This window comes from Semicossyphus pulcher, unplaced genomic scaffold, assembly GCF_022749685.1.
Source record: "Semicossyphus pulcher isolate SPU_LCO1_2020_fin unplaced genomic scaffold, fSemPul1.0.p SCAF_17, whole genome shotgun sequence".
In the NCBI taxonomy this organism is placed as follows: Eukaryota; Metazoa; Chordata; class Actinopteri; order Labriformes; family Labridae; genus Semicossyphus; species Semicossyphus pulcher.
In genome coordinates, this window is record NW_027211681.1 from 20695971 (window position 1) to 20722962 (window position 26992).

Genomic DNA, 26992 nt, shown 5'->3' on the forward strand with positions numbered 1-26992 from the left:
ATTTGCTTAACAGACTAAAACAGACATGGAACACTTAGTTATCCGTGGATGTCCAATCGCATTAGCACAGGCTAATGTGCAGCAGCGTGATTGGTTATCGATGCAGTAGGCTGGTGCATTGGTAAAATAATCATTTGATTGGCTGTGGTAAGAGGACGATTGATCAGTTGGTAAACTAACTGATTTTTTGCGTACAAATATCTTGATAGCTTTAGATTAAATGCTGTTGAATTGGATTAGCCTCACAGTCGTCTGTTGTGCACGGTGTTGTTTGAAGACTGTATCTTTAAGAGGCCTGGTCACATGCTTTGATATTGACGCTTTAGGGACATAACAGATGCCTTCTACACGGCAACCATATTTATTTTTACCATTGCACTTTTCCTCTAGGTGATAAAACATACAAAGCACCAATAATATGATGTTTGTGAGTGAGACAGGAAACAGGAAAATGCATGAGTGTCCGTCGTTCAGAGCTAAACTTTAGACTTATAAATGTCCCATTAGTCTGGGGCAGGGCACCCTAAGTGTACACATAAACAAGACTGTGTGTGTTATAGGACATAAGAGAATTTCACTTCAGCCTCTAAAAATTCTCTTCTCATTATTTTCATCCTTTCTGTATCCCTCTTTGGTATTTTGCAGGTCGTACAGTCCTCTCTGTGCCTCCAACAGACCAGCGTGTCATCAAAGGAACCACTGCTATCCTGGACTGCAATGCTACACATGACTCCAGAGTTGATATCAGGTACCTGCATGTCTGTTTGTGTTAAGTTCCATGCACAATAACTCATAAAACATCTGCTTGTCTTTTCTTTATTACACAGATTAGAAATATTTAGTTAAAAGTACATTTATCCGTCCTCTATTGTAGCTTCAAGTGGGAGCGAGGTGGTGTGGTGCTCCTTCCCTCCAGTGGAGGCCGCGTGTCTGTGCGCCAGGGCTCCCTCACTATTGGACAGACGTGGTCAGGTGACATTGGGGATTACACCTGTACAGTGACATCACGGGCTGGCAACGATTCCTGCACTGCACGCCTCGAAGTCATGTGAGTTACATAGCTGTTTTAACCATTACCTCATTTCTTTGTTGTTTTCCTCTGGCACGAGTCCTCCCAAAGACACCACTCATTTCTCTTTCTTTACAGATTTAACAAATCGGATAAAAGGTGTTAATTTGTTAGCTTCAGGTTCTGTAAAAGGGATTTTGTTATCTTTAGACAGAGCAAAGATAGATGTTTCCCCCTACTCCAAGTCGTATGCTAAGCTACGCTAACATACTGCTGGTTTTTGCTTTAAGTACCGTTGGTATGTCAATCTTGTCCTGAAAGAATCTTGTCCTTAAACAACGAAAACAAAACGAATGTGATTCAGACAATACTGACAAGAGTGCAGAAAACAAATATAAAAAACGCAAATACCAAGGGTCGCAATGTCAAGTTGCTTGTTCAAATTTTATTTGTTCATATGCACTGAATATCATATTACTTTTACATAATTTATATGGTAACAGAACAGGAGATCATCCAATAAACAATCAATTAACCTTTAGTTATACTCGAGAGATCATTGAGGGGCAACCCTCATTTACAATGATATCGAGAAGCAATTAAAAGACAGAAAACAAAGCTTTAAAAGAACTACATGAGCGATAGATAAAAGGTTTTCTATTCTGACACGAAGATGAGACAGTTAAAAGGAGGACTAAAATAAAGGTGTGTAAGAAAAACCCTAAAAAGAACTACAATAGTTAAGTAAGTTCATAATTAAATTGGAAACAAATAAGATAAATAAAATACACTCATATGAACAATTACAAATAGAGGTTGGGAGGTTTAAAAGCAGATTTCTAAAACGTCCAGATGGTGAAAATGTGTTCTTCAAGGAGTTGTTGTAGGTTGTTCCAGGAGCCAGGTGCACTATAACTGAACATTACACTGAGCAGTCTGTCCAAGTTCTGACCTAACTAGAGGAACATGAAGCAGTAACCGGTTTGTACAGCACGTCTAATAATATAAACGAATAAGTTCTTTAGGGTTAGATGGTAATTTTCCAATTACAGCTTTATGTACAAAAAGGTGGAAATTAAAGTCTCTCCTGGAGAGTGGGCCATCCAAAACATGAGTATTTTCTTCCTCTTGATAAGACACGACGCCTTTGACTTTTTGTGCTGTAATCAAATGAGAAAACAAACAGCCAGTCCATAGGCAGCAGCGGCCTGATGCAAAGGGCAGATGTGATCAACAGGGAGGATGCCAAGCATAAAGAAAGTGTCAGCTAAGTGTTAGTTCATCACTTGTCTAATGAACTAATTGCTTGTTTCCAATAATAGCCATGTTCTCTCACGAGTCAGACACGGTCTAAGCCTAGTCTATACAATAAAACTGTAAGGTAAGCCAAAGTGGCTAGTGAGTCACTATTAGACATTAGTAATAGTAGTGTAAGGTCATATCGGCTATCAGGTACCCTGTATGTTGCATGCAATCCTCTCCCTGCTCTGTGATTCCACAGCTGTATTAGTCTGAGTGTGAAATGTGTACATGCAGTGTGTGCATTCATGTGGTTTAGGGGAGCACATTCCCCACATGTCACACTGTGCCTCTCATACGAGCTGGCATTCCCGACACGTAGATTAAAGCATGCCTGACATATTTTAAGTGTATCCCATGCTCTGATCCTCATAGCCTCATTACAGCCACTGTCAGAGAATGCTATCAGGTAGCAGCCTATATATTGTAATAGACACTTATATAATGTATTAAGAGCAGGTACTTATGATATATTAATACAGTTTGAGGGTGGGAGGGAGGTAGAACATTCTTCGACGAGAGGGCACACGTGTCAAACTCAGAGGGAGGAAGAGGGTCTCTGTTTTTGTCTCTACAAAAACACGTTGGGAATGAAGGGATTTCTTTACAACTGTGTGTGTATGTGTGTGTGTGTGTGTGTGTGTGTGGGCACGTACGTCCACGTGTGTGACTGACATTCTCGTTAGCTCAGTATCAATGGGTCACAGAGGCTAACAGACGCTGGCGGCTGAGGAGACAGACTAATTACCAGCAGGTTATTGGTTCAAATCCCGCAAGACCCATCCCTGTGTGCGTGAGAGTGAGTCTATACGTTTGTGCGTGTGTGTGTGTGTGTGTGTGTGTCTTTCCCGTGTTCTGTGCTAATGTAGTCCCTCTAACATTCTCTAAGCTCATCCATTAATTAATATGATCATGTCAGCTCGGAAGAGAAAACATTCTCATTTCCCCTCGCTCCCTCTCTGCTTCATTCACCGCCGTCCTTGCATCTTCTCGGTGGTGTACGACTCTCCCCCTCCCCTCCTTTTAACATTACGTCACATTCCTTATATATCTCTCTGCCTCACACTCCTTCTCCCTTTAATATCTGACATCATGCCCACTTGACACAGGAAAAACTAGAGACTGAATCATGTGATAAAATTACCAAGAGCCAGCTTCCTGTCAGAGGAGACTTTGCGAGAATATTCACTTAACCATGATTGTTAATATATAATTAATGAGCTTATGAATATAAAATGCAGATAGTTTAGGCACAAGGGAACCAGTCTTTCATCATGCTCTCAGGGTAAATATGTTTGTTTTCTCTGTTGCATGCTCTGTTAAGATCTTCACTCCTGTTATCTCTGCTGGCACCTGTAGCTCTCTCATCGCTGAAGCTGCTCCGATCTGCCTTCCATTCTTTTAAGCAGACTCAGGATGCACTAAAACTGTTATAATCAAACGTCTGGACACATGAATAGAACTGTGTTGCTTCTTTGTTATTATTATAGTAGGGGTGCACAAATATCCACAATGGGCAGCCAAACGTCTTGAGAGTTTCTTTTCAATAGATGAGCTGGGACATTCTTGCTGCAAACCACATACAGAATATATTATCACAATAAAAATATGCAAAACAGCCATCTTTAGCAGATAACATTCACTAGAACTGATCCGGGAGCAGACCCAGGAACCAACCTGGGTATTAGAGCCAATATTATTCCAGCACTCATATTTAAAAGACAAACAAAACACAGGAAGTAAATATCCGTCTAATGAAATGTGTTGGCACAGTGTCACAGACTTGTTTATGAAGCACAGATGCATAAATGTGTGTTTTCATGTTCTGACACACTCTTGTTTAGATGTGGATGTTAAAGGAACAGTGCAACATTTTGGAAAGTATGCTGATATGATTTTCTTGTCAGCAGTGAAATGATAAAATGAGACTGCTATCATGTCTATGCTTCAAATGTGTTGCTGCCATGAGCACCCTGTTAGCTTAGCATAGTAGAAGGCTGGAAAGAGAGGGAAACAGCTAGCCTGTCTCTGTCGTAAAGTGATCATCTTGAAGATTTTCATTTAAATAAATGTCTGTTAAGTCTCTATCTATCACCGAATGAGGTAACACAATGGTGATTGAGCCTATGGCCCATTGATGAAAGCCTTTGCATTTGCGGTATTACAGACTGGGTGTCTGTGGCGACTTTCTAGGAAAAATTCACAATCGGCGCCCAGATAGTGACGCGTTTTCCATCACCCAGCAGTGGTTGGTCTGCCAGAGAGGGTAGGCGGAGCTAAGCGGCTGCTTTTCCGGTCTCTGCAAGTGTTGTGAGTAAACAGTAATCTACTATGGCTGAACAAACAAAGAAAAGATGGATGACTACAGATACAACTTCAACAATAAGTGAAAATCCAAAGACAAAGAAACAAACTCGACGCTCAGATGAAGGCAAACAGACTGAAAAGGAAAGCGACCGTCATTATCGTTTATCACCATAGGTGCCGCCAAAACTGAGAACTTCAAGATTACAACTTTAAGGAAATAAGCACCTCTAAAGCTCACACATAAGTAGGCTTTAGGTGCAAAACATAAACATGTGTCTTTTTGGGGGGTTATGTGCTATTTCTTAGTTGGGCACAGTAATATTCTGGTCTGCTTCTTCTCCTCTTGTTTCTTTACAAGCACTTGTAGTGGAGAAGCTTCCCTGCAAATAACTCCCTGTTTAACCACAGCTTGAAAGTGATTGAGGGCGCAGGTTTAGCTCAGCGGTTAAATCAGCGGAGGTTCCTGGTTCGAATCCTGGTTTGGATGTAGGGGGCGTTTCTGTTTGGAGTTTACATATTCATGCATGGGTTCCCTCCAGGTACTCCGGCTTCCTCCCACAGTCCAAAGACATGCTCGTTAGGTTCACTGGTGACTCTAAATGGCCCGTAGGTGTGAGCGTGAAAGGTTGTCTGTCTCTGTGTGTCAGCCCTGTGATTGACTGGCGATCAGTCCGGGTGTAATCCCGCCTCTCGCCCAGTGACAGCGTGGATAGGCTCCAGCCCCCCCGCGTCCCTGAACAGGATAAGCGGTGTTCCCCCACATGTCAGATTATTCTTCCGTAGACTCTGTTCTGATCAAGTTGTCGAACAATTACAAACTTCAGTCTGATGTCTTCCTGTTTTTCTTTCAGTGAGCTGCCGCACTCTCCTCGCTCTCTGACCGCCCGTCTCAACGACTCTGACTCCCGCTCCGTCCTCCTGTCCTGGCTACGACCCTTTGATGGGAACTCCCCACTGCTGTACTACTTGCTGGAGCTCTCTGAAAACAGTACGTGTGTGTGTGTGTGTGTGTGTGTGTGTGTGTGTGTGTGTGTGTGTGTGTGTGTGTGTGTGTGTGTGTGTGTGTGTGTGTGTGTGTTTGTATTTGAGTGTGTTCGAGCGCACTTTATGATCCCTGAGCGGCAAACAGCTGTTCACTTGATGTCTACCATGCACTGACACACACTCATTTACAAGAGGCAGACATATGGAGAATGGTGTTCCTGTGTAAATGTACATCCAGGTTCCCTATAAATAAACTCTTATTGTCCCCCCTCCCTCTCTCCCTCTCTCCCTCTCTCTCTTCCTCTCTTCCTCTCTCTGTCTCCCACACTCTATCCCCCACAGATGTTTTAACAGCAGGCTGGCTCTTTGTCAAATGAGCATTAGAGGAAGTGAGAGCGAGAGGAGAGAAGGGTTGAGGAAGAGAATGACAGGAGAAACAGATTGGAGGGAGGTGTCTGCACAGTCACTCTTTCTCCCGCTGTGAGCTCAGGGGATGGAAGGATTAGTGGACGTATCATGTGAAGCCGAGCACTTAGCACTTGACTGAAGGAGCTGGACTGATGGCCAAATGTTAATGTTGTTTGACGTTTTTAGTAATAGTCATTCTGATCACTTTCAGGGAGACAGCAGGAATATGATTGGAATTTTTCAGCTGTCACTATTTCAGCAGCTGGTTTATATCTTCTACAAAAATAGGCCAAAATAATGACTCTAAATGTCTGGTAGATTTTGGTCAAAATTGAATCCCGACAGTGAGGAGCACACTTTTGAGCACACTGATTACCAGCTGTGTGTGTGTGTGATTATTTGATGTTTGGACTTTATTTTAGAGGGAATGGGCCGTTAGAGAGAGAATGTGTTTTCCTGTCAGACAGCGACTCTAATACACTCGCTGGGCTCACTTTAAATGGCACACATACTATCCTTCTCACTGACACAGACACACATGTGGCTGGTGCGATCATAACGGCGCATCTGTTTGTGGGATCTTCAGGAGAAGACTGGTAGATAAGATGGCAACAATGTGCAGAAGCATCCTATTAAAGGACCAGATTTTCAACCTCAGTCCTATCATGTTATTATGGGGAGCTAATGACATTATGGTAGGAAAAAAATACAATTTCCCTCTGTGCCTTTGGAGGACGCTATCCTCTTCTCCAATGGGCCCTGGAAAACCTCCGCCAGACTACGTAAAACGTCTAATCTGGCGGAGGCCAGGGAGCTTGTTAAACTACACTTCCTCAGTCTAGGACGCCCGCCTCCGATGTCATGTCTCGTTCAAAATCGTCAGGTTTGAAATGTAGACTGCAAACCCGAAGATTTCTTCGACGAATCACCAGTATAGTCTTGACATATTTCGGATTCTGTACAGTTCTGAGCCATTGCCTGCAGCGAAACAGTAGTATTTCACTGCAGTGTCTCTCGCTGGGCCGTTCCTTTCATAGGGAGGGGCGCAATGCATGCTGGGTGTTGTAGGAATGTAGAATGGGTGAAACCACGAGCTGTTTGTACAACTTTCTCCACAGCTATGGCACCAAATCTTAATGATTATAGAGAACACCAGCTTTGACTGACAGTGGCTTTTTCCAGGGGCGAATTGCTCCTTTAATAATCCTCTTCCCTCAAAACTTTCTTTCTTAATGCATCCTGTTGTTCTTCTTTCCTTTACAATTCTCTCTATCTTTACTGCCTTCCCTTCTTGCTTCGTTTATCTCTTCCTCCCTTCTTTCCTTTTGATTTACGGGAACAGAGTGTCCCTGTGTCTCTGTTTGTCCTGCCTTAGCCAGATAGTATCAGCCTGTAATCTCTGTGTCTTCTGTCTAGACTCACCGTGGAAGGTCTACCTATCAGAGGTCGAGCCAGCGGTGACCGAGGTGCCGGTGGGCGGGCTCACACCTGCTAGGACCTATCAGTTCAGACTCTGTGCCGTCAATCAAGTGGGCAGGGGTCAGTACAGCGCTGAGACGCAGAGGTAAGAGCGTTATATGTGCATTCAAAGGCACACTCCTCCACCAGCAGCTTTACTATACACATTCACAATACGTCTTCTGAGGCACGCTGCTGTTTCACTGGTGTGTCTAAAAAGCATGAAACCACTTCCTCTTTTTGGAGAACACACTTATATGTGAGAATTTTTTTAGTCCATTCCAGCACTGTGTAATAGACTCGGTCACACTGACTCACGCAAACTGGGAATGAATAAACTGGAGCTTTTCTACATTCAAAAGGCACAGTGTATGCACACCCATCCGCTCATTTGTCAATCCATGCTTGTGTGTGTTGTGTGAGCATGGACGGCGACACAGGATTCAGAATGGGGATAAAACAGGGATGGATTCTAACAAGGCGAGCGTCCCTTGTTGTTTAGAATCCATTTCCTTTTGCAGTGAGTAATTTATATTCATCCCGTCCGTGCTGTGGACGTCTGATTGTGTGTAGATGTGTGTGTGTGTTTCCCTGCTACTCTCCTTCCAGAGCATATAGTGACTAAACCACAAAAATGATGAAATTAACTTGTGTGTGTGTTTGTGCGCGTTAAAGGGAGAGCATGATTTGGCCTGAAAAGTAAATAGATTGCTGTGCAGATGTTTTAATGTTTGTGTTTGTGTGTGTTTGTGTGTGTGTTCATCCCAAGAGAAAATCCTAATGGGGATAATTATGCTGCCGTAGCACTGATGGAACTGGATAGAGGGGAAAAAGGGGGGTTGGAGGAGGTGTGGCAGGCCTCTTAACAATTTTGCCTCTGAATTGATGCATTCCCACAATACAACAGATGTGTCCGTGCATTGTAAAGTAGACACACACACACATAAACTCACACAGACATTGTGTTTGTCTGGCTGAAGACAGTGACCATAAGCAGACGCCAGTTGTAGTTCTGCCAAATCGACACTCTGCAACATCAGCAGCTGTGAACGCTGCGTCACACATTCACACACCTCAGATTACACTCGCCTGTCTTCTCCTATTTTCTCCTCTCCTTTGTTTCCTCCGCTGAATCTTTTTCACATATCCTCTTCTGCTTATTATCTGTCATTACTCTTCTCCGTCCCCGCTCCTCTCTTCTTCCTCTGCATGCCCCGACCAGTGTGTGTTGGTGTGAAACCTAGTCCACACTCCAAAGCTGGTTGTAAGAGGCACTGGAGGATAGATTGGATTGATCGTCACTGGCGGACAGACAAGTCATCACTGGTCAGTGTATCAGAGCAGATGGATACCTTTCTGCTTCAGTGTTTGTCTCATATGTAAACGCCCGCTCTTTGCTGTTCATATACTGCCTTATTAAAACACACACACAAGCAGTCACACATGCCAAGACCTGTGCTGCAATTGACACGCACAGATAGAGGGAGGCAGAGGAAAATGTCCTGCAGGAGCGTTGAGCTCCAAACGAGAAGGAAGACAAAATGCAGTCGTTCTGTATGACTAAGGGATCGGGGCTCAGAGGGAAGAAGGAGCTCATAATATTGATGACAAAAAGCCTTTATTAAAGTTTGAACCTCCAGCTGCTTCTTCGCTCTCCCATTTTCTTCCGGTCCTGATTGGGATCTTTATCATAGCAGCATTTATTCAGACGTTTTTTCTCTTATCCTCCTGCTTGTGACATCACCCTGCCGGTCTTTTCTCACTTTCTCACGGGGTTCGCTGTGGCGCTGGGAAAAAAGTGTCCCGGCAGATTGACACGCATTAAGAGTGGGTGAATGAATGGCATGAAAGCTGATAAAACATTACCTCTAAATGCAGGAACTCCTTTTAAGAATCCAATCCATGCCATCTGGTGTTTCACGCACACACACACACACACACACACACACACACACACACACACACACAGTGTATTCATGCATTACCTACACTCACACCATTAACATCTATAAAGAGAGAGTATCAAAAGGCTAAGGACAGATTATTCGTAAATGCCTTGAACTCCAGGCATCATCAGAACTTACAAACATTTTCATTCCAGCTGTTCAGTCCGTATCAGAGCACATCAGTCTCAGAAATTAATCCTTTCATGAGGAGATTTAAAGAGTTACAGGAGATGTTTCTCAGTGTTTTCCAACAGATAAATCTTCCATTACACATCTGTGTTTAACTGTAGTGGCAGCTATTCTCAGTGTGTTTATACTGTAGCATAGAGAGGGATTTATTTAGTTTATACTACAGAGCAGAAGAATCAACACAATTACAGAAGACAGACTCTGTCAGATTAGCAAGAGCTAATTGTTTGTCCAGTAAAATGGTGGAGATTACAGGCATTTCTTTGACTTTGTCTGATTTCTTTTGTTATCAACACACAGAAAAAGTAGATGGAAATACAATAATGACTCAATCATTTCCTACAACAACAGTTCTTGCTGTGTTTAAAGCCCCCCTCAAGTGAAAATCAAGTGTTTAACCTTGTTAACATGTGGTGTTCTTCATGTGCTACAAGACATATCAGGGACAACATCAGCAGTCATCTCCATGGCTGGGCCTGTCTGCTTTTAAACTGCAGTGTACCAAGGACAGGCTGAACAACACGTTTTCAGATTGGCAGGTTTGAGATGTCACAAACCTAAGGAGCCAATCCTGTTAATGGACGGGGTGACGCTATGCATATCATCATGTGTAACCTATGGCAACCACTTCGGCGATGCGCGAGCCAGCTGTAACCATCATCGTAGTATTTGCAAACTCACTACTGACTAACGTTAACATTACTACGACTAATTACTACATTTCAAGCTCGCTAAGTGTCAACAAGTTGCTGCTAAATGACGGCAGAGACGTGTTTTGTTTTCGGCTGTAATTTTACCAAAGGAGAAACATTGCACATAGTGGGCGGGGACTATGCAGATTAAGGAATTTTTAATGAGGGAGAAGGAGGAGATGCCTCGGGAGGATTTTCACAAGGTAATTAAACGTATTTTGCAGGAAAAACCATATCAGACACATTTTATTATTTTCACATTTTATGTCTTAAAACATGACTGCAGCTGGTCTTTAAATATGCTGCATAGACCCCATTAGTTGGGATTTTGAAGAAGAGATAATAAGCAACATCTTTGCAGTACACAGAGCTGAGCAGATATGAGTGATGTAAGTGGGTATGAATCAGACTCATCTCTTTAATACATGCTTTATGTAAAATACATGGATGTGATCTTTCTCTGTTTCCAGGACTGTAGAGAAACAAACTGTTTATGTTGTTGAATGTGATTCAACATTAACCCAAAACCAGGTAAATAACAAAAGAATGAGACAAATCTGATGATGTTTATTTGACTTGAATATTTCCTGTAACGTATTTAAAAGTTATTTATGGTTATTTGAGAGACTTAAGATAGAAAAAACGTTATTTCTGTGCCCTGCTTATGCAAGTATAAGCTTAATAAATTGAATTAAATAGTAAGTTCACAGTAGGGAAAGATTTATGTTCGCACCTTGAACGCTACTTACTAATGAAAAGGCTTTTATGAAAACTTACATTTTATTACAAGGATATTAGTTTATTCACTAAGTGTTATTTAAATTAACCTACAAAATATAAAATAAGCCTTTATTTATATACCGTTAAATAAACCAGCACTTGCTTTTCCCTCTCCAGTGTCTTAGCATACAGCGCTGCAGGGAGTTAGTTACCTTATTAGCTGCCTCACAGCTAGAAGGTTCCTAGTTCAAATTCTAGATTCAGATCATCACAGCCATGAATCCTGGTCCGGACGTAGGGGGCCTTTCTGTGTGGAGTTTGCATGTTCTCCCTGTGCATGCTTGGCTTCCCTCCCACAGTCCAAAGACTGCTCGTTAGGTTCATTGACTCTAAGTTGCTCGTAGGTGTGAGTGTGACAGGTTGTCTGTCTCTATGTGTCAGCCCTGTGATTGACCGGCGACCTATTCAGGGTGTACCCCGCCTCTTGCCCAATGAAAGCTTAGATAGGCTCCAGCCACCTGTGACCCTGAGCAGGATAAGCAGTATAGATAATGGATGGATGGATAGTTCCCTCATCTTGAAGTCACTGGGGTTCTTTAAATAGGTAAGCTGCCTGAAATAAGTTCTCAAGTTCTCAAAAGATTTTTATGTTTGATCTTTGGCATAAAATACCTCTAGTAGTAGTAGCCTACATATAGGCATTACCTGCTCAGTTCCACAGGGCGCAAATGTTTACATCCCAGGATGATGGCATATATCCCGAGGGGGACATACTTGTCTTTAATGGCAACCAATCCAATTGTTAGATATTTCAAAGTGGTGGCCGAACGAACCAACTGACTAAATGTTTTTTGGTGGCAAGGTTTGTGGTAAAAAGTCATTGATATTTTCACCCGGACAACACCGAGCGCCAGCTTCTGCTAATATATTGTTGTTCATTTGAAGCCACACAAAGGTAAATCAGCTGTAACAAGCACTTCTACCATCGATTACTCTGTTTGTGAAAGCTCCAATGAGCCTTCATTTAGCCAAACGGGTAAAATGAGGGACTCTTTTGTTTGATGCTTGTGACAATTAGTGTTAGTGTCAGATATGGCTGCAATTGCCAGTGTTATTTACTTTGTGTTTAAAAAGTGACACAAAAGAAAGCTTGCAAACATAGTGCAAAAATGTTCCTACTAAAGGATCTATATACTACATTAAAAACGGATTTTAAACCTGTGATGTTTGATGTTTTGTACATTACAACAGAGAGTCTAGTGTCACAACTTTTTTTGAAGCATTGTCACTGGTGGTAAAAACCGTCTGGAAGGTAATGTGACAACAAATGTATTTTTTATTGAAGTGACAAACATCAAGCACATAAACACAAACGTGTGCCTCAGCTGGTTTTGATTCAATGTTAAAAAAGATTCTTTCTTTCCCCGACAGAGTCTCTGTCGTGTGTCACACTCTTCCGTTTGTGCCGCTTTCAGCCTCTGGCTAAACAGCACAACATTTAAAGCAGGCACGACTTACAGTGTCAAACAAGAAGGAAAATAAGCTCATGTGTTCGGCTGCTTCTACCCAACGATGCCACATCTGGTTTCTCTCTTCATCCTTTTATTTGTGTAGCCTCTGCTCGCTTCTCTCTACTTCCTGCTCTTACTGTGTCTAAATGTTAGTATCCTGTTTGAAAAGAGGCAGACTTCACATCGCGGTAACACCATTAACTTCAAGAATCTGCGAGCGTGTGGACTTAGTGAGAAAGCCAGTGGGCATTAAACTGTGGCGAATGACACAGATAGAAAGTTTTACTAATTCCCACAGCATGCGGGCTCGCAAAATACGTGTCCCAGCACCCTTACTTTCACTCACACCCTGAAAAACATACGTATCCTGCAGAAAATGTCCTCTTTTCCTTAATAACAGGGGACAGAGAAAGTGTGTCAGGCAGCGCTCAGAAAAAGTTTCTGGTTGCGGTACATGAATCGGTGTTGGTACGAATGTCTGAAAGGTGTTTGAGTGGATTTGCAGCGGTGTAGGAGTAGCTTGGCTGGGGTTTGTATATTTAATCTCTTGTGTGAAGTTGACGTCCTCATGCTGAACCCACTGTATGAAATATTTACTAGGAAAGGGTTTGAGAGGGAATTAAAGCAATTTACAGAGTTTCTGCTGTCGAGGGGAGGCGTGTCAGTGTGCGCTTGTGTGTGTTACATTGCAGTCAAACAGCGAATGACCACATCTGTTTAGTACTGTACGGGTGTGTGGGTGTTTGTGTAGCGTGAGTTTGTGTACATGCGTTAATGTGCATCATCAATTTCAGTCAGAAGCGGTGGCATAGATGAGGATTATATATACCCCATTTCCAGACGGCTACACTAATGCTCATCTCATTCACACAAGGCCCATTAGCCCATGTGTGTGTATGTGTGTGTGTGTACATGTGTACGGTCGCAGCACCTGGTGCTGTCTGACAGTGCCCAACCTAATGGAAGTAAAGCGCAGCTGTAAAACCACTGGCCTGTGCTGTACATCCGCCTGTGCACGTCTCCAGCTAACAGCTTTCACACCCCTGCCTTCACTCAGACACACACACTAATATGTATGCACACACATTTATGGGCACATACAGAATCAGACACACAAATACAGAGAGCCGCACCACAGCTAATGGCTCTATAGCTCATAGGGAATCATTCAGCGAGACATGGGGCACAGAGGGGAAGCGAGGGGAGGGTTGGAGGGAGGTAAATCTGCAGACATAATCCATGGAAGGGAAAAGACCAACGGATGTAGCAGTGTGTCTTAAGCTGGGGGAAATTTGTTTGGTGTGTTTATATGTGTGTGTGAGCACATATGACTCTGATTACGTTAGCTGAGCTGCTTACAGTAAAGCCAGAGGCCGACCAGCTCAGCCCGGGTGCTTTGCCAACCATGAGAGGGCCGGGAGCTTTAAACACGGGTGGGGCTGCAGAGGAGGAGAGGAGGGAAGGAGATGAGTAAAAGATAGAAGGATGAAATAATTGAGGTCAAAGGACATGGTGGATAAAAGGTGAAAGTTTGCAGAAAAAATGTAGAAGGGGATCAAAAAGTCGAAGGAAAGATGGGAGCATAGAGAGTGACTGGAAATTAAAAGACAAGCTCTTTGCTCATTCTCAAGTAAAAGTGGTTTAACTGTAATTTTCTGTCGCGCTGTGAAGCTGTTCTATTATGAGGTTTTGTTTCAGGGTTGAATTTCAAATAGAAACTGTCTAAACAAAGACTGCTGGTGTATAAGCGGAACATAAGTAGGAAAAGCTCAAGTTGAAGGGAGAGATAGAAAACAGAATATAAACAGTGATCTGCTTCTCTAAATGCCTGTTTGTTGTTCTAAGCTGCCAGAGACAGTGATTTCACTTATACCGAGTTCATGAAGGCGAACAGGAAGTGATGCGTTAAACATTCCCATCAGCGGCAGCGCTGTTTTGTTTCTAATAAATGAACAATAGAGCCAGAGATGAAAAGCAAATGCATTTAATGAAATCTCAAGATACACCAGGAGAGCAGGAGATGAGGCCAGAATTCAATAAGAATTCATCACAGCTGCTTAAGTTGTGAAATGAAATTCTATGATAAGCTGCAGATCGTCCCGTGTATCTGCACTGACAATGATCATTTGTTTGTAGACAGGCCGACCCCCAGACTAGAAAAGACTTAGATACTCTTCAGAGAGAGTTGCATTGAAACAGTTTTTCAGTCTACCTACCTAACACACCGCTCCTGTTCAGACTGTCCCCGTATGTGATGTGTTGGACAGCAGAGGAAAAGGACAAATGTTGTGCCCACACCTCTTCAGTGGTACTGATGCTCTCATTACAGGAGGCCTAAAAAACTTAATCAGACTCATTTGTCTCTCTTTCTCTCTTTTTTCTTTGCGTGTGTGTGTGTGCTTTAGATTGATGCTGAGGGAGGAGGCACCCAGCGCTCCTCCGAAGAACATCGTAGCCAGTGGGCGGACGAACCAGTCCATCATGGTGCAGTGGCAGCCTCCACCAGAGCCTCAGCTCAACGGAGTCCTCCGAGGATATGTACTCAGGTAGGCACAAACACGCAGACGCATACACACATGATGTACGTGTTTAGCTGCAAATCATTGCCACTGAAAGGTGTCCATTTATTATCATTATTTGTTCTTTATTTTAAATCCAGTGATAAAGTGAGTACACTCTGGGATCTCGTCTGGTATGTGCATATAGATCCAGTGTTTTGTGCACGAGATAAAAAGCTCTATTAAGATTTACCATGGTGCGCCGGTTTAGCTGACCGGTTAAAAGAATCTTGCCTGCTTGTCTAGCCCATTAATAACTTCAATAGGAAAGTGAAATCGAAGTTGGCCAAAGAGATCGCATCATTGAACATTAGTTGTGTGCATGTATTTACATAGCAGTCAGTGTCTTTCTGCTTCACTGACGCGCAGCAGCGGCGAGAAATAGACTTGACGCGTAAAAAAAAACAGAGCGGAAGAAAGTTACTTGTGTTTACGCTCGCCTCCCGCGCAGCATACGCGGCTGCTCGAGATTGCAGCATTGAATACCATTGGAGCAGATCTGTCCCGACACACGCGTGTCAAAGAGCCGCTTTAAATACGTTGCCTGCGTAGATTCACTGCAACATTCATACACTGATGGCAAAGGCCTAAGTGCCAATCTCCACTCCAGGATCTATGTATTCATACCCGATGGCTGTGCCTTCGGGAGTAATTTGGGGTTCAGTGTCTTGCCCAAGGACACATCTATATGTGACTGTAGCAGTTAGTGATCGAACCTTCCGATTGAAAGACGACCGGCTCTACCACTGAGCCACAGCCGTCCGCTGTTAGAAAATACAAACACGGAATTTCACATAATTGAGCGACCATATCTGGCGTTTTCTGACACTTTACAGATTAAACTGTACTCAGTGGGTTGCAGCAGCAGTCGTGTATGAAAATGTATATATCCAAATATATGTGTTTTTGTTTCTCTTCATTTTATTCCCATCCATAACTACACTCTCATTCACACCACGTACCTCCTGCCCTTGGTCAGATCTCTTTCACTCTGTTGTCTATTGAGAGTGTGACACACTGGGTGTAATCTAAACTGTCATCAGCTGCCTCACTCAAATTTGCATATAATTGTCGTCAGGTCTTTATCCCCATCCAGTGTGTTATCTGACTCCACTCGAGAAATCAGTTGAAAATATAAATGCACTGTAATACATCTCCACCGGATCATTTCAGCTCTATCCCCTCCTCCTCTCCTCCTCCCCCTCCCCTCGGCGTGAGTGTCAGTGTGTCAGGTGGAGAGAGAGGAAAATGGGGTTATCTCCTCTCCACTACAGAGATGCCCTGTCAACCTCCGGCGCCCCCATCCCTTTGTAGTTGTCTGTTTGTGTGAATGAGTGTGTGTGTGTGTGTGTATACAGAGTGCATGTGTGATGGAGCGCTGACTCAGCCGGTAAAGCGACTGAATATCCAGTTACACTGAATATGCCCCATATTAAAACGCTGACATGTGGATTATTACTCCATTCAGCTCCATCAGATATGTACAATACCCAAGTGGTATTACACTCCCTGTCTCGACGGGTCATATATCGTTTTAAGTGGACATTTATATCACCTCTACTAAAGCAAAGGCCTTGAAGGTGCACTATTTAGAGATGTCTACCAGGCATTGAAGGTTTTTATTCTTTAGGGATTCTGATATAATTCTTCACACAATGGAAAAATCCTTCAGTGTTGCATCTCTGCCTGCTGAGGAAGTATTTCTATGAGTACATTTGGTTATATTACAGTCATTCAACTTCAGTTTTTTGGCAGCGCCGTGCATATATATTTATCTGGAGCCATTCTGAGTATATTTTCCTGCCAAAGGACACTTAGAAAGTGTCGGTATTAAGAGCCAAAGATGGAACCATCAACCCCTTCAATTATTGGCCGATTTTCTCTGCTGACTCACGTCCTTACTTTCTCACTTGTGTAGCAACAATCCAACGTTTACAAGTGCGTGTGTGTGCCTGTGTGTGTGAAGGTACCGTCTGGCAGGGTTGCCAGGGGACTACCAGGAGAAGAACATCAGCAGCCCAGAGACCAACTACTGTCTGCTGAAAGATCTGATCATCTGGACACAATACCAGATCCAGGTGGCTGGGTACACCGGAGCGGGCCTGGGCGTCTACAGCAGCCCTGTCACTGAGTACACTCTGCAGGGAGGTGAGTAAAGACACGCACATGCATATATTACATTTTTGTTGTGGGAAGGAAAAAGCATCTGTACAAAGAAAGTTTGGGCAGTATACCAAACATCAGTCCATGCATACACACAAATTACTGAAATTAGAGTAACGATTTCTATAATTGCTATATCTGCATCGAAATTACTAACATTACCTTCATGTTTTTTTCAGTTGTTTTGGCTCATTTTTCAAGTAAACAGAGAGAGCATTTCTCGTAAATGGTTTAGCACCTTAAAGCAAATGACAATGAACAATTATTGGTTGTACGTGTGTTTTGTTTAAAAGAGATTAGATTTGTTTAGCAGATTAGATTACTAGATTACTACTAGGTTAGACGTCTGTCATTGTTTAAGGCATCACTGGCAGGTTAGTCTATGAAATTTTCCACATAAATCCTATCGATATAGAGGGGCTCAAAGTCAGCTAAATTGAACTTGAATTGTCAGGCATCCAAACAGACCGAAGCGACAGGATGTCCAGATTCTCCGAGCACTGTAACTTTATTTTCTTACTAAACTACTGCATAGAGTAAGGCTGCTTTGTTTCTACAGGACATGTTTTGTTATTGTTATTAATAGTTTATTTGAAGAAAAGGGACAATGTACATTAATCAACATTCAAACAAAATGCAAATGCACCTGAGTTATGTTGTTGGCATCCTTAAACGACAAAAACAATTCAATAGGCACAATACTTAGAAATATACTAGTTTGTGATTAAAAACATACAATACAGAAAATGTAAAACACCATGAGTGAATAGAACTCAAATCAAAGGTGATGAGCAAACAGTACAAGCATTACACTTAAAAGAATGATAAGTTGGAGACTCTCTTATTGGCTGTTGTACTGAATTCCATTCCTTTGATGATGCTCAGAGGGAAAAGACAGACTGACGCCGGGAACACACTGGATGCCGAAGCGCTGCGAAGCGCTGCGCAACGCTGCGCAACGAAAATCGCGCGCGAGCCGGAGCACTTCCGTTCACACCAGACACGCATTTCTCCGCGCTGGTCGACAAGCGCCCCGTTCCTCAGCTGTCGTTTACTCACATTTGGAGCTGTTTTTTAATCATGCTCTCTCTCTCTTGCTCTCTCTCTCTGTTTACGTGTGTGTTTTGACACCCCGCCCGCACCCCCTATAGCCAGTCCACTGTGTGTCTCTCTCTTTCTTGTGTGTGTGTGTGTGTGTGTGTGTGTGTGTGTGTGTGCGCCTGTGTCTGTGTCTATGTCCATGTGTGTGTGTGTGTGTGTGTGTGTGTGTGTGTGTGTGTGTGTGTGTGTGTGTGTATCTTCATCTCTCTCGCGCTCTGTTTAGATACTGACAAATATATAAAAGCACACAAATATAACATCGCATTTGTCAATCGCGGTGTTTTATTTTGAAAATTGTTTTAATTTTGAAAATTGACCGGATTCTCTTGTTGTTTCATGTGTGACTTCCTGCCAGGATTGACGCGATCGCTCGCGGCTCGCGCAAAAAATAGACCACACGCCGAAACGATCGCTGCAGGGTGCGAGCCGGCCGCGGAGGTGCGTGCCGCGGCGCGTCTGGTGTGAACGACACAATCGGTTAACATGGGCGCCGAAGGGAAACGGGCTCCGCTCCGCGGCTATTCGCTTCGGCGTCCGGTGTGTTCCCGGCGTGATGCAGATTTTCTGAAAGGGTTGTGCAGTCCCCCCTAGCTGCACCTATAGTTCTTCTGTTTGCGTTAGATTTGAAAATGATGAAACCAGACAGAGGAGGAGGAGCTAAACCGTTCATAATCTTATAGACTAGGCAGATATTTCTGTATTTGATGAGGTTTTCCCGGCTAAGCAGATTATATTTCTTTATGCTATGGCAAAGATAAAAACTGAGTGGCTTCTTGTCTAAAGTTGTAAGTGTGTAAGTTTATGTAATGATTCCAGTGGTTTCAGTGCTGTAAAGTGTGCATTGGAGCAGCTTGAGAGACAATAGGTAATGTGGGAGAGAACCATTGAGAAGAAGAATAACTTAGCTGCCTCAATTGATAGAAAGCTTCTGGTGAACCTGAAATGTGCGAAAATTGAACTTTTCTTTATTGCAGACCAAATACTGAGGCACCATGGTTTTGTTCTCTGCAGCGCTTTTTATTTTTTACTGTATTTCACTGTGTTGTGTAACCATTACACAGGAAAAAAAGACTGTAAAGTGCAAATCTAATTGCTCTGATGCTTTATAAAGTGTTTCCTAAAACCTTGGACTTTTAAAATCAGCATTCACTTTGATAAACGACTTCAGTCAGTAAGTTTGGTACAGTAGGTGTTTAAAGTTAGTGCAGACATGAAGGACAAGCCTTTTTAGAAATAAGGAGATAAAGACACACATTCAGAGTCCAAACAAACGTCTAACCACACGGGTTTAACACTATGTCAAAGGAACGTGTCATTTTGCTGTTTGGTGTTAACATTCGTGTTTTACTCGATGTATAAGTTGTTATGGGTCATGCATCTTCACTGCGGAGAGCTTCTGTATTTATGTAGGCTGTAGAATCAAATGAGACATCTACAGAACTAAAGACTGCCCAAAAGTAGCTCCTTCTTGCTCCTTGAGTCTCTAAATCCTGGATGAAAGCAGGATGTCAGCGGTATGATGGCAGCAGGCTGTAATACTGAATAAACAGACCATCCTTAACTATTTTTACTTCATTTCGGTAGCGATCAAACGACTGAGACCACAGTCACAGGAAGAAGCAGCATCACCGCAGGCTGCTTGGTTTCACTGTCACTGATGGGATGAGGCGCTCAGCTTAGAGAGGAGCCGATTTATGCAGTTCAGACTTGTGTTGAAGTCGCCCCTGAGGCACCCCCTCAAAGGCAAAGGAGCTTCAACCAATTGGGAGGGGACCCCAGGGGCGACCCAGGACATGCTGGAGGGAACACCTCTCCATCTGGTCGAGGAGCGCTGAGGGACGCTAGAGAGTAAGCTTGAGGAAGTTCTCGGGGAAAGACTGCTCCATAAATATATTATTTAATAATGTGTTAATTGTGATAAACATGGCGGCTCAGAGGAACAAACTTATCTAATCAAAAATACATGCAGAGGTAGTGAAAAGGACAAATGTCATTGATGACTGTAAAAGTAGACGAGGGGAAGTTTTGGTGGGAGTAAATCTTCTTTAAACACGCGCTCCTCTCTTCCTGACTTTTATTCTGACAGTATATTATCATCATTACAGATAGGCTGAGCTACACACACACACACACATGAGCACATAAAACTCACAGTCATTATTACAAGAGTTCAGAACAGGTTTATAGACTCGGCAGAGGGAGTTAGGCTCATTAATTATTCTAATGTGGTTTAATGGGAGTGGCTGCGATGGATTGGACATTTTCTCTCTCTCTCACTATCTCTGTGAGGACGTGTGTGAACTAAGTGCAAGACTCTGATAACACCGCTCTTCCCCGGATCTCTCTCATACGCGCATACTAAGATTCCCCCAGAGGACAGAGTTTAGTGTTTTATCTGTAGCTTTGAGCTGCGAGGGGTTAGAAGCCGGTCCCCGGGAGTACAGTCAGCAAGGCAGGGGGGATAGAGAGCATCTTTAACATAGATTAATCTTCTCCCTCTCTGTCTTCTCATCCTCTGGTTCTTTTTCTCCCTCACTATCTCTTCCCCTCCATTTTTCACTAGTTTTTGTTTTGGTCTTTGAACTTTTCCACTCTGTAGTCTCTCTTCTCGCTGTGTGTCGTCTGGCCTCTTTGGCTCAAATATAAGATGTAAAGGGCATTCCCATCATGCAACAGTGCATTATCGCTCTGTGGCTTTCTAGCATCAGCATAAACCCCTTACAGTGTAAGCACCGTAACATGTGCCCAAAGACACACACAAACACATGTGTATGAACAGACACACGTCTAACAGTCACACTCTGTGGCTTAAATGTCGTCGTGGATCCTCTTGTTGATAGATTCCATATAATGCAGAAACTTTCAAACATAGTGACAGCGTAAAAATCTTGGAGTGGATGAAGTAAATCTGTGTCAAGCCTGTGTGAGGCAAACACTACATATTCAGCCCTTTTTCAAGTTGAATAAATAACCTACATTTCAGAGAGAAACTGCTGTAATATACAATGTATATTCAACACTCTCTCTGGTAAGACATCTCCCATCTTATCTCTGTGCACTCTGTCTACTCTGTCTCAGTCTCTGGTGGATGATGAAAGCCTCGCCTAAGTTTTTACACTGTTCAAACAGACTTATTGCTATTCTGCTGTTTACTGTATAAATTATTATTGTTCTGCTTTAGTGTGACTGCAAATTCTTGTTGTTGAACATTTTATTGTTGAATCTCTGAACTGGGATTCAAATTTAAACACAGGGAACACAGAGTCTTAATTTATCATGGATTGTAAGGAACATTATTGATGTTTCAAGTAGTAATGGTGCACCCGGCACTAAAATATATAAGGTATAATGTATAGTGAGCAGGTTGTTATCACTGAATGGAACCCCCCAACAGTGTCCGCATCATGGTCCTGCTCACTTATTACACAGCTTTTTACTCACTAAATTAATTATTTGACACAATACATTTATTAATTTATAAATGATGAAATTTCCATCTAAAAATAGTCTGTTGCACTCACAGTGAGAGCTGCGCCTTTAGTAAGAGTTAACTCTGTAGCCTTCTTAAAATGAGCTAAGCTAGCTGTTTTTGCTCACATTAAAATGAGCTAAGCTAGCTGTTTGTACTCACATTACAATGAGCTAAGCTAGCTGTTACTTCTTAAATTAAAATTAGCTAACCAAGCTGTTATTACTCACATTAAAATGAGCTAAGCTAGCTGTTTTTACTCATATTAAAATGAGCTAACCAAGCTGTTTTTACTCACATTAAAATGAGCTAAGCTAGCTGTTTTTACTTACATTAAAATGAGCTAAGCTAGCTGTTTTTACTTACATTACTATGAGCTAACCCAGCTGTTTTTACTCACATTAAAATGAGCTAAGCTAGCTGTTTGTACTCACATAAAAATGAGCTACGCTAGCTGTTTTTACTCACATTAAAATGAGCTAAGCTAGCTGTTTTTACTCAAATTACCATGAGCTAAGCTAGCGGTTTTTACTCACATTAAATGGAAACATTTCCTCTAATGGTGAAGTAAGACACGGTGAACGTGGCCGCAGGAATCAGTGCAGCACCTGATCTCTTCACTGTCTTTTAACACCGCCATATCCCGTACTGTGTGCTGTTTAATGTTTACTTCATGTGCCGTCTTCAGTTTTATAGAAGTCTCTGTCGTAGCCTTCAGTTTTTGCATCGTTTAACCTTTATTGCTTTCTCTCTGCTGTTTTGTCTCTTTTCTTTTTTCCCCTCTGTAAACAAACAAACATCAAATTTACCAGAATTCTTTTGGTTGATTGATTACAGATAGTACCCCGGATTGTGTGATTAGAGTTGCATCCCTTGCAACGGTCTGTTATCGAGAAATAACAGACCTTAGAATGCCGTAATTAACCAATCAGAATCAAGTATGTAACATACTGCCGTGTAATAAAGAAGAACTGATGTATGTGTGTGTAAGTTAAAAGGACTCTGACTTAACACATGAAGTTCAGTTAACCCATCACAAGTCGTTCTAACCATTTGCATTTTGCTACATGATTCTTCCATCTAATAAATTGTATGTTTTAATTATAAGTCATGACATACAATGCAGAAACACCATGCAGATTATAAAGCTTGACAGGGCTGCTTGGTATGTAAAGGGAGAGTGATTTGGCTACAGGACTGAAGCCACAAATCCAGTGAGTCATCTAAGTCTCTATCTGTCCTCCTGAGGTCACTGACCACAAGACTTAATGGATTTAATTCATCATTTTAGCTGTCTTTGTGAGCTGTCATTGTTCAGAACCAGATCCTGATGAGGCAGTACTGCAATCTCACTTAGTCAGTGCTGAGCTGATAGTATGCAAAACAGGTGAATGCAAAGTACAATAGATTAATTTTATTTGGAATTAAGGTCATTTCACTGCAGTGTAGCAGTGTAGGTTTGGCATTTCACTTTTGCAAGCCTCGCAGATATATTAAATCATATGACTTCATCTCAACAAAAGATATTCAAATGCTGTGCTCTTACAGATATTATATGTACTGTTTAACCGCTACTTGTTGAAAAAGTAAAAATATTGCACGGGTTATTTCTGCAGCTTACAGCTCTCTGTTATTTTCCAGTGTACCTGAACACTCATCCTCATCTTCTCCATGAGCCAGCCGCAGCTAAATGTCTTGTGTATCTCTGTGCTTAGTTCCCACAGCCCCGCCGCAGGAAGTGGAAGTTGTAGCTATCAACTCGACAACCATCCGCTTCACCTGGAACCCTCCGCCTCAGCAGTTTATTAATGGCATCAACCAGGGATACAAGGTAAGCCTCTGGATGTGTGTTTGTGAGTTTGTTACAAGACTACATACAACTGTGCTAACACAGGTTTGTGTAAAGTTCAACCAAGTAAAAGATCTGAGTGTTCTTTGGTTTATATGTGCAGGATCTAACCGGAATTTTGTATGAGATTGAGTTCTTTGAGTACTTATTTATTCATTTTATTTGTTAGTTAATGATGCACAGAAATATAAGGGTAAATTAAAACAGATTGAGCACAAAAATACCTCTCAAAGAGAGGGAGTGATGTTGTACAAGCACTCTGCTGCTGTGTTTGACATTGGATACTATATACAACATACTGCCTACTGCGTTCGGTGGTAGTATGTAGTAAAGAGCTGTTCAAATGTATTTTGCAGTATGAAACATCAGGCGCCAGTTTTCGGTTTTGAAAGCGAAAGTAAACAATAGCCTGCCAATAGCAAAAAGCTGCTTCAGAGCTCTTCAAGAATGCTGCTGCTGTCTGCTATTTCAACTGCTGCTGTGACGTTCCAGCGCTTTGCATTGTGGGATACAGCAGGCGAGGTAGACTGGTCCGATGCATACTGGAGATTGTTTCCGAATCAGTACGACATCCGGGTATTTTTGGCATACTGCACATTTAGCTTTTGTTTGCATACTGCACACGACATGTTGGCCAAATCAGTACGTACTGTACATTTCGAACACAACATGAGTCTACATGTTACCAAAGATCAGCTGTTTTTATCATGTACATTTATCTGTAGGTTTTAATTTATCACAACCAGTGAAATAAGAGTCTGTTGTGTGATTCAGAGGCACCAGCTTGATTAAAGCAGACATACACAGTCTCCTGTCAAGATGATTAACAGTATTCAGAACACCTGGCTGAGGTGGAGTGATAGATAGAGTGAAAAGTCCCAGTCATTTTGTTCTCTATATCGCCACTCATGGAATGCCTCTTGTCCAATCAGATTAAATGGTCCGAACTAACTGTTGTATAAATTACAATAAGAACAGATGCTTATAAAATGAATTTCCTCTTTTGTGTGAGTGTGAGTAAGTTTTCTGAAAATCCCTGTTAACCTCTTCTTGGACTTCGATCTCAGAGGTCACATCTCAGGATGCACTTCCTTTCTCTTGTTTACTCATATTGTTAGCCGAGCCAAGTGAGGGATCAGCTGCAAGGAGAAGTGAAAAGGAATGATGAAGGTATAAGAAAAAAGTATGAGGATTAAATGGAAGAAGAGGAGGAAGAAAATAAGGAGCGAGGGACTGAAGAGTAATAAGAGACAATAATAAAAAAGCAGGATAATGGGGAGCAGGGTGAGAGCAAATAATGAAAAGTGCGAGTGATCTATATGTACTAGTTCTGCTATGTGATTTATTTTTCACTTCATTGTGGCAACCAACCCCTAAGGAGCTGATTAGCATGACAAAGAAAACACATCGCATTCTTGCTGTGCGTCACTGGATCTGTGTGTGTATGTGTGTGTGTGTGTGTGTGTGTGTGTGCGTGTTTGTGAGTGTGTGTATGTTGGTGTCTTTGTTGCTTGATAAATACTGGATGGCTTTCCATCTGTTTGATGTGGCTCTGTGATGTCGTCTCTGTGTACCAGCCGTTACCCCTCCAACTCAGTCGGGCCCCGCGGCGCTGCCGTGCACATGTGGGGGTGCGTCTTTGGGCGTGTTGTGCTGGTTAGAGGACGGTAGATAATGACATTAATTAAAAGAGGATATGAAGCAAAGCCTCATCTCATCTCATCCCCCCACAGATCACTGACTGTATACAAAACCCTTAATAACATAACCCAACAGTGAGTGTCTGAGGCGGAACCAAAGAGCCTCCTCTGACGACGTTCATGTTGTCAGATTACAACTTTTACACAGTTTGACTTCAGGTCACATTTTATGTGTTTATCTCTCTGTCTCTATCTTTCCCCCATCTATCTCTGTCCATCTATCCACCTATGATCCATCTATCTAGCCTCCAACTATCTATCCATCTTTCTATTTATCATTTATCCATACATCTATACATCCATCCACAGTAGCTATCTATCTATCTATCGCCATCCGTCCGCCCGCCCGGGCATCCATCCATCCATCCATCCACAGTATCTATCTCAGGTTACTGACTCTCATGAGGGAGGTTTATTCTGAGCATACAAAACATCATTGTCATGAAACAGACTGCATTTTGCCTGAAATCTCCAGGCTTCTGTCCAACACACATAAAGGTTGCATTAACGATGTGCTGACAGGGAATTATACAGAAAATATTAAACCATAAGTTGCCCTGTCTAAATCCATCTTTGTGAAGTGTTTACCCAGGACCTGAGCTAACACACGTGGCATTAGAGAGATCAATCTCTCTGTCCGCTGTGCACCAGAGTGTACTAGTCCTTGTATGGTGGTCCACTTGGGGACACATCTGTCCTTTATTGTGTTCTCCAGCACAGTTTGGGTTTCCATTACAATCTGATCTGGCTCAGAACAGTCATGTTACTATAGCAACAACACACCCAATCTCCTCAGCACCCTTTAAAAGTGAACTGGCATCAGTTGCTTGAGGGTGCCCGATCAGCACTCTTTTACTGCACCCAAACTGTACTGTGCTGATAATAAATTACAATAGAAAACCTTATTTTACCATGACAGGCTGGGCGCAGTGCGGCACCCTTCAGGCAGAGAGAAAAGCAGCCACTCAAGCGTCTCTGGGTATCAAAGACTTTTCCTTAACAGGAGATCCCTGTGTTTTAGATTAGATAACTATTGTACAGTAGATTGTCGAGATAAGATTAAGCAGTGTGTGTTAATCCTGAACATTTCTTTGTTTTGGTGTGTGTATTTGGCACTGTAAAAGTGTTTTTGTTACCACAGATTTCTTCAAAGTGAAATGTGTACTTACAAACATCGGGGGGGCTGCACTGCTATAATCCACACCACCCAAAAACCCAGCAGGGGTAACTGGCACAATGAATACTCACTGAATAAACAGTAAATAAATTACAACCACAGCTCCAACACGAGGCGAGTCCAAAATGACTCCCTTGTTTACTCATTTACCAGTCCCTTTACAATAGAAACATTATAAAATACTCTGTAGTGAGCAAATTTTTAACACTTGTTCATCATCAGTTTGTGTAATCACTTAATGTATCAGTTATATGGTTATTTTCAAGTCACAGCCAAAGACATTCAAATCCCTAAAGGGGAATTCTCATTTGTAATTGGTCACAAAAATTAATCGCTCCATGTTGAAATCGTTCAAATCTTACAAGTATACAAGTTATAATCTCGAAGATTTTCATTTAAATAAAATGATAAAATAAATGTCTGTTAAGTCACTATCTATCGCCGTAACACAA

At 42.3% G+C, this 26992-nt stretch overlaps 1 protein-coding gene across 1 annotated transcript in view; it reads left to right on the plus strand.

Annotated features, from left to right (window-relative positions):
• LOC138594264 (protein sidekick-1-like) overlaps positions 1-26992 on the plus strand; it is a 252273-nt gene that overhangs the window by 163912 nt on the left and 61369 nt on the right. Inside the window, exons 12-18 of the mRNA XM_069665307.1 lie at positions 646-748; positions 875-1048; positions 5467-5603; positions 7424-7571; positions 14929-15069; positions 17048-17229; positions 23530-23645. Of these exons, the coding sequence (XP_069521408.1) occupies positions 646-748; positions 875-1048; positions 5467-5603; positions 7424-7571; positions 14929-15069; positions 17048-17229; positions 23530-23645 (1001 nt within the window). The remainder of the gene's footprint in view (positions 1-645; positions 749-874; positions 1049-5466; positions 5604-7423; positions 7572-14928; positions 15070-17047; positions 17230-23529; positions 23646-26992) is intronic.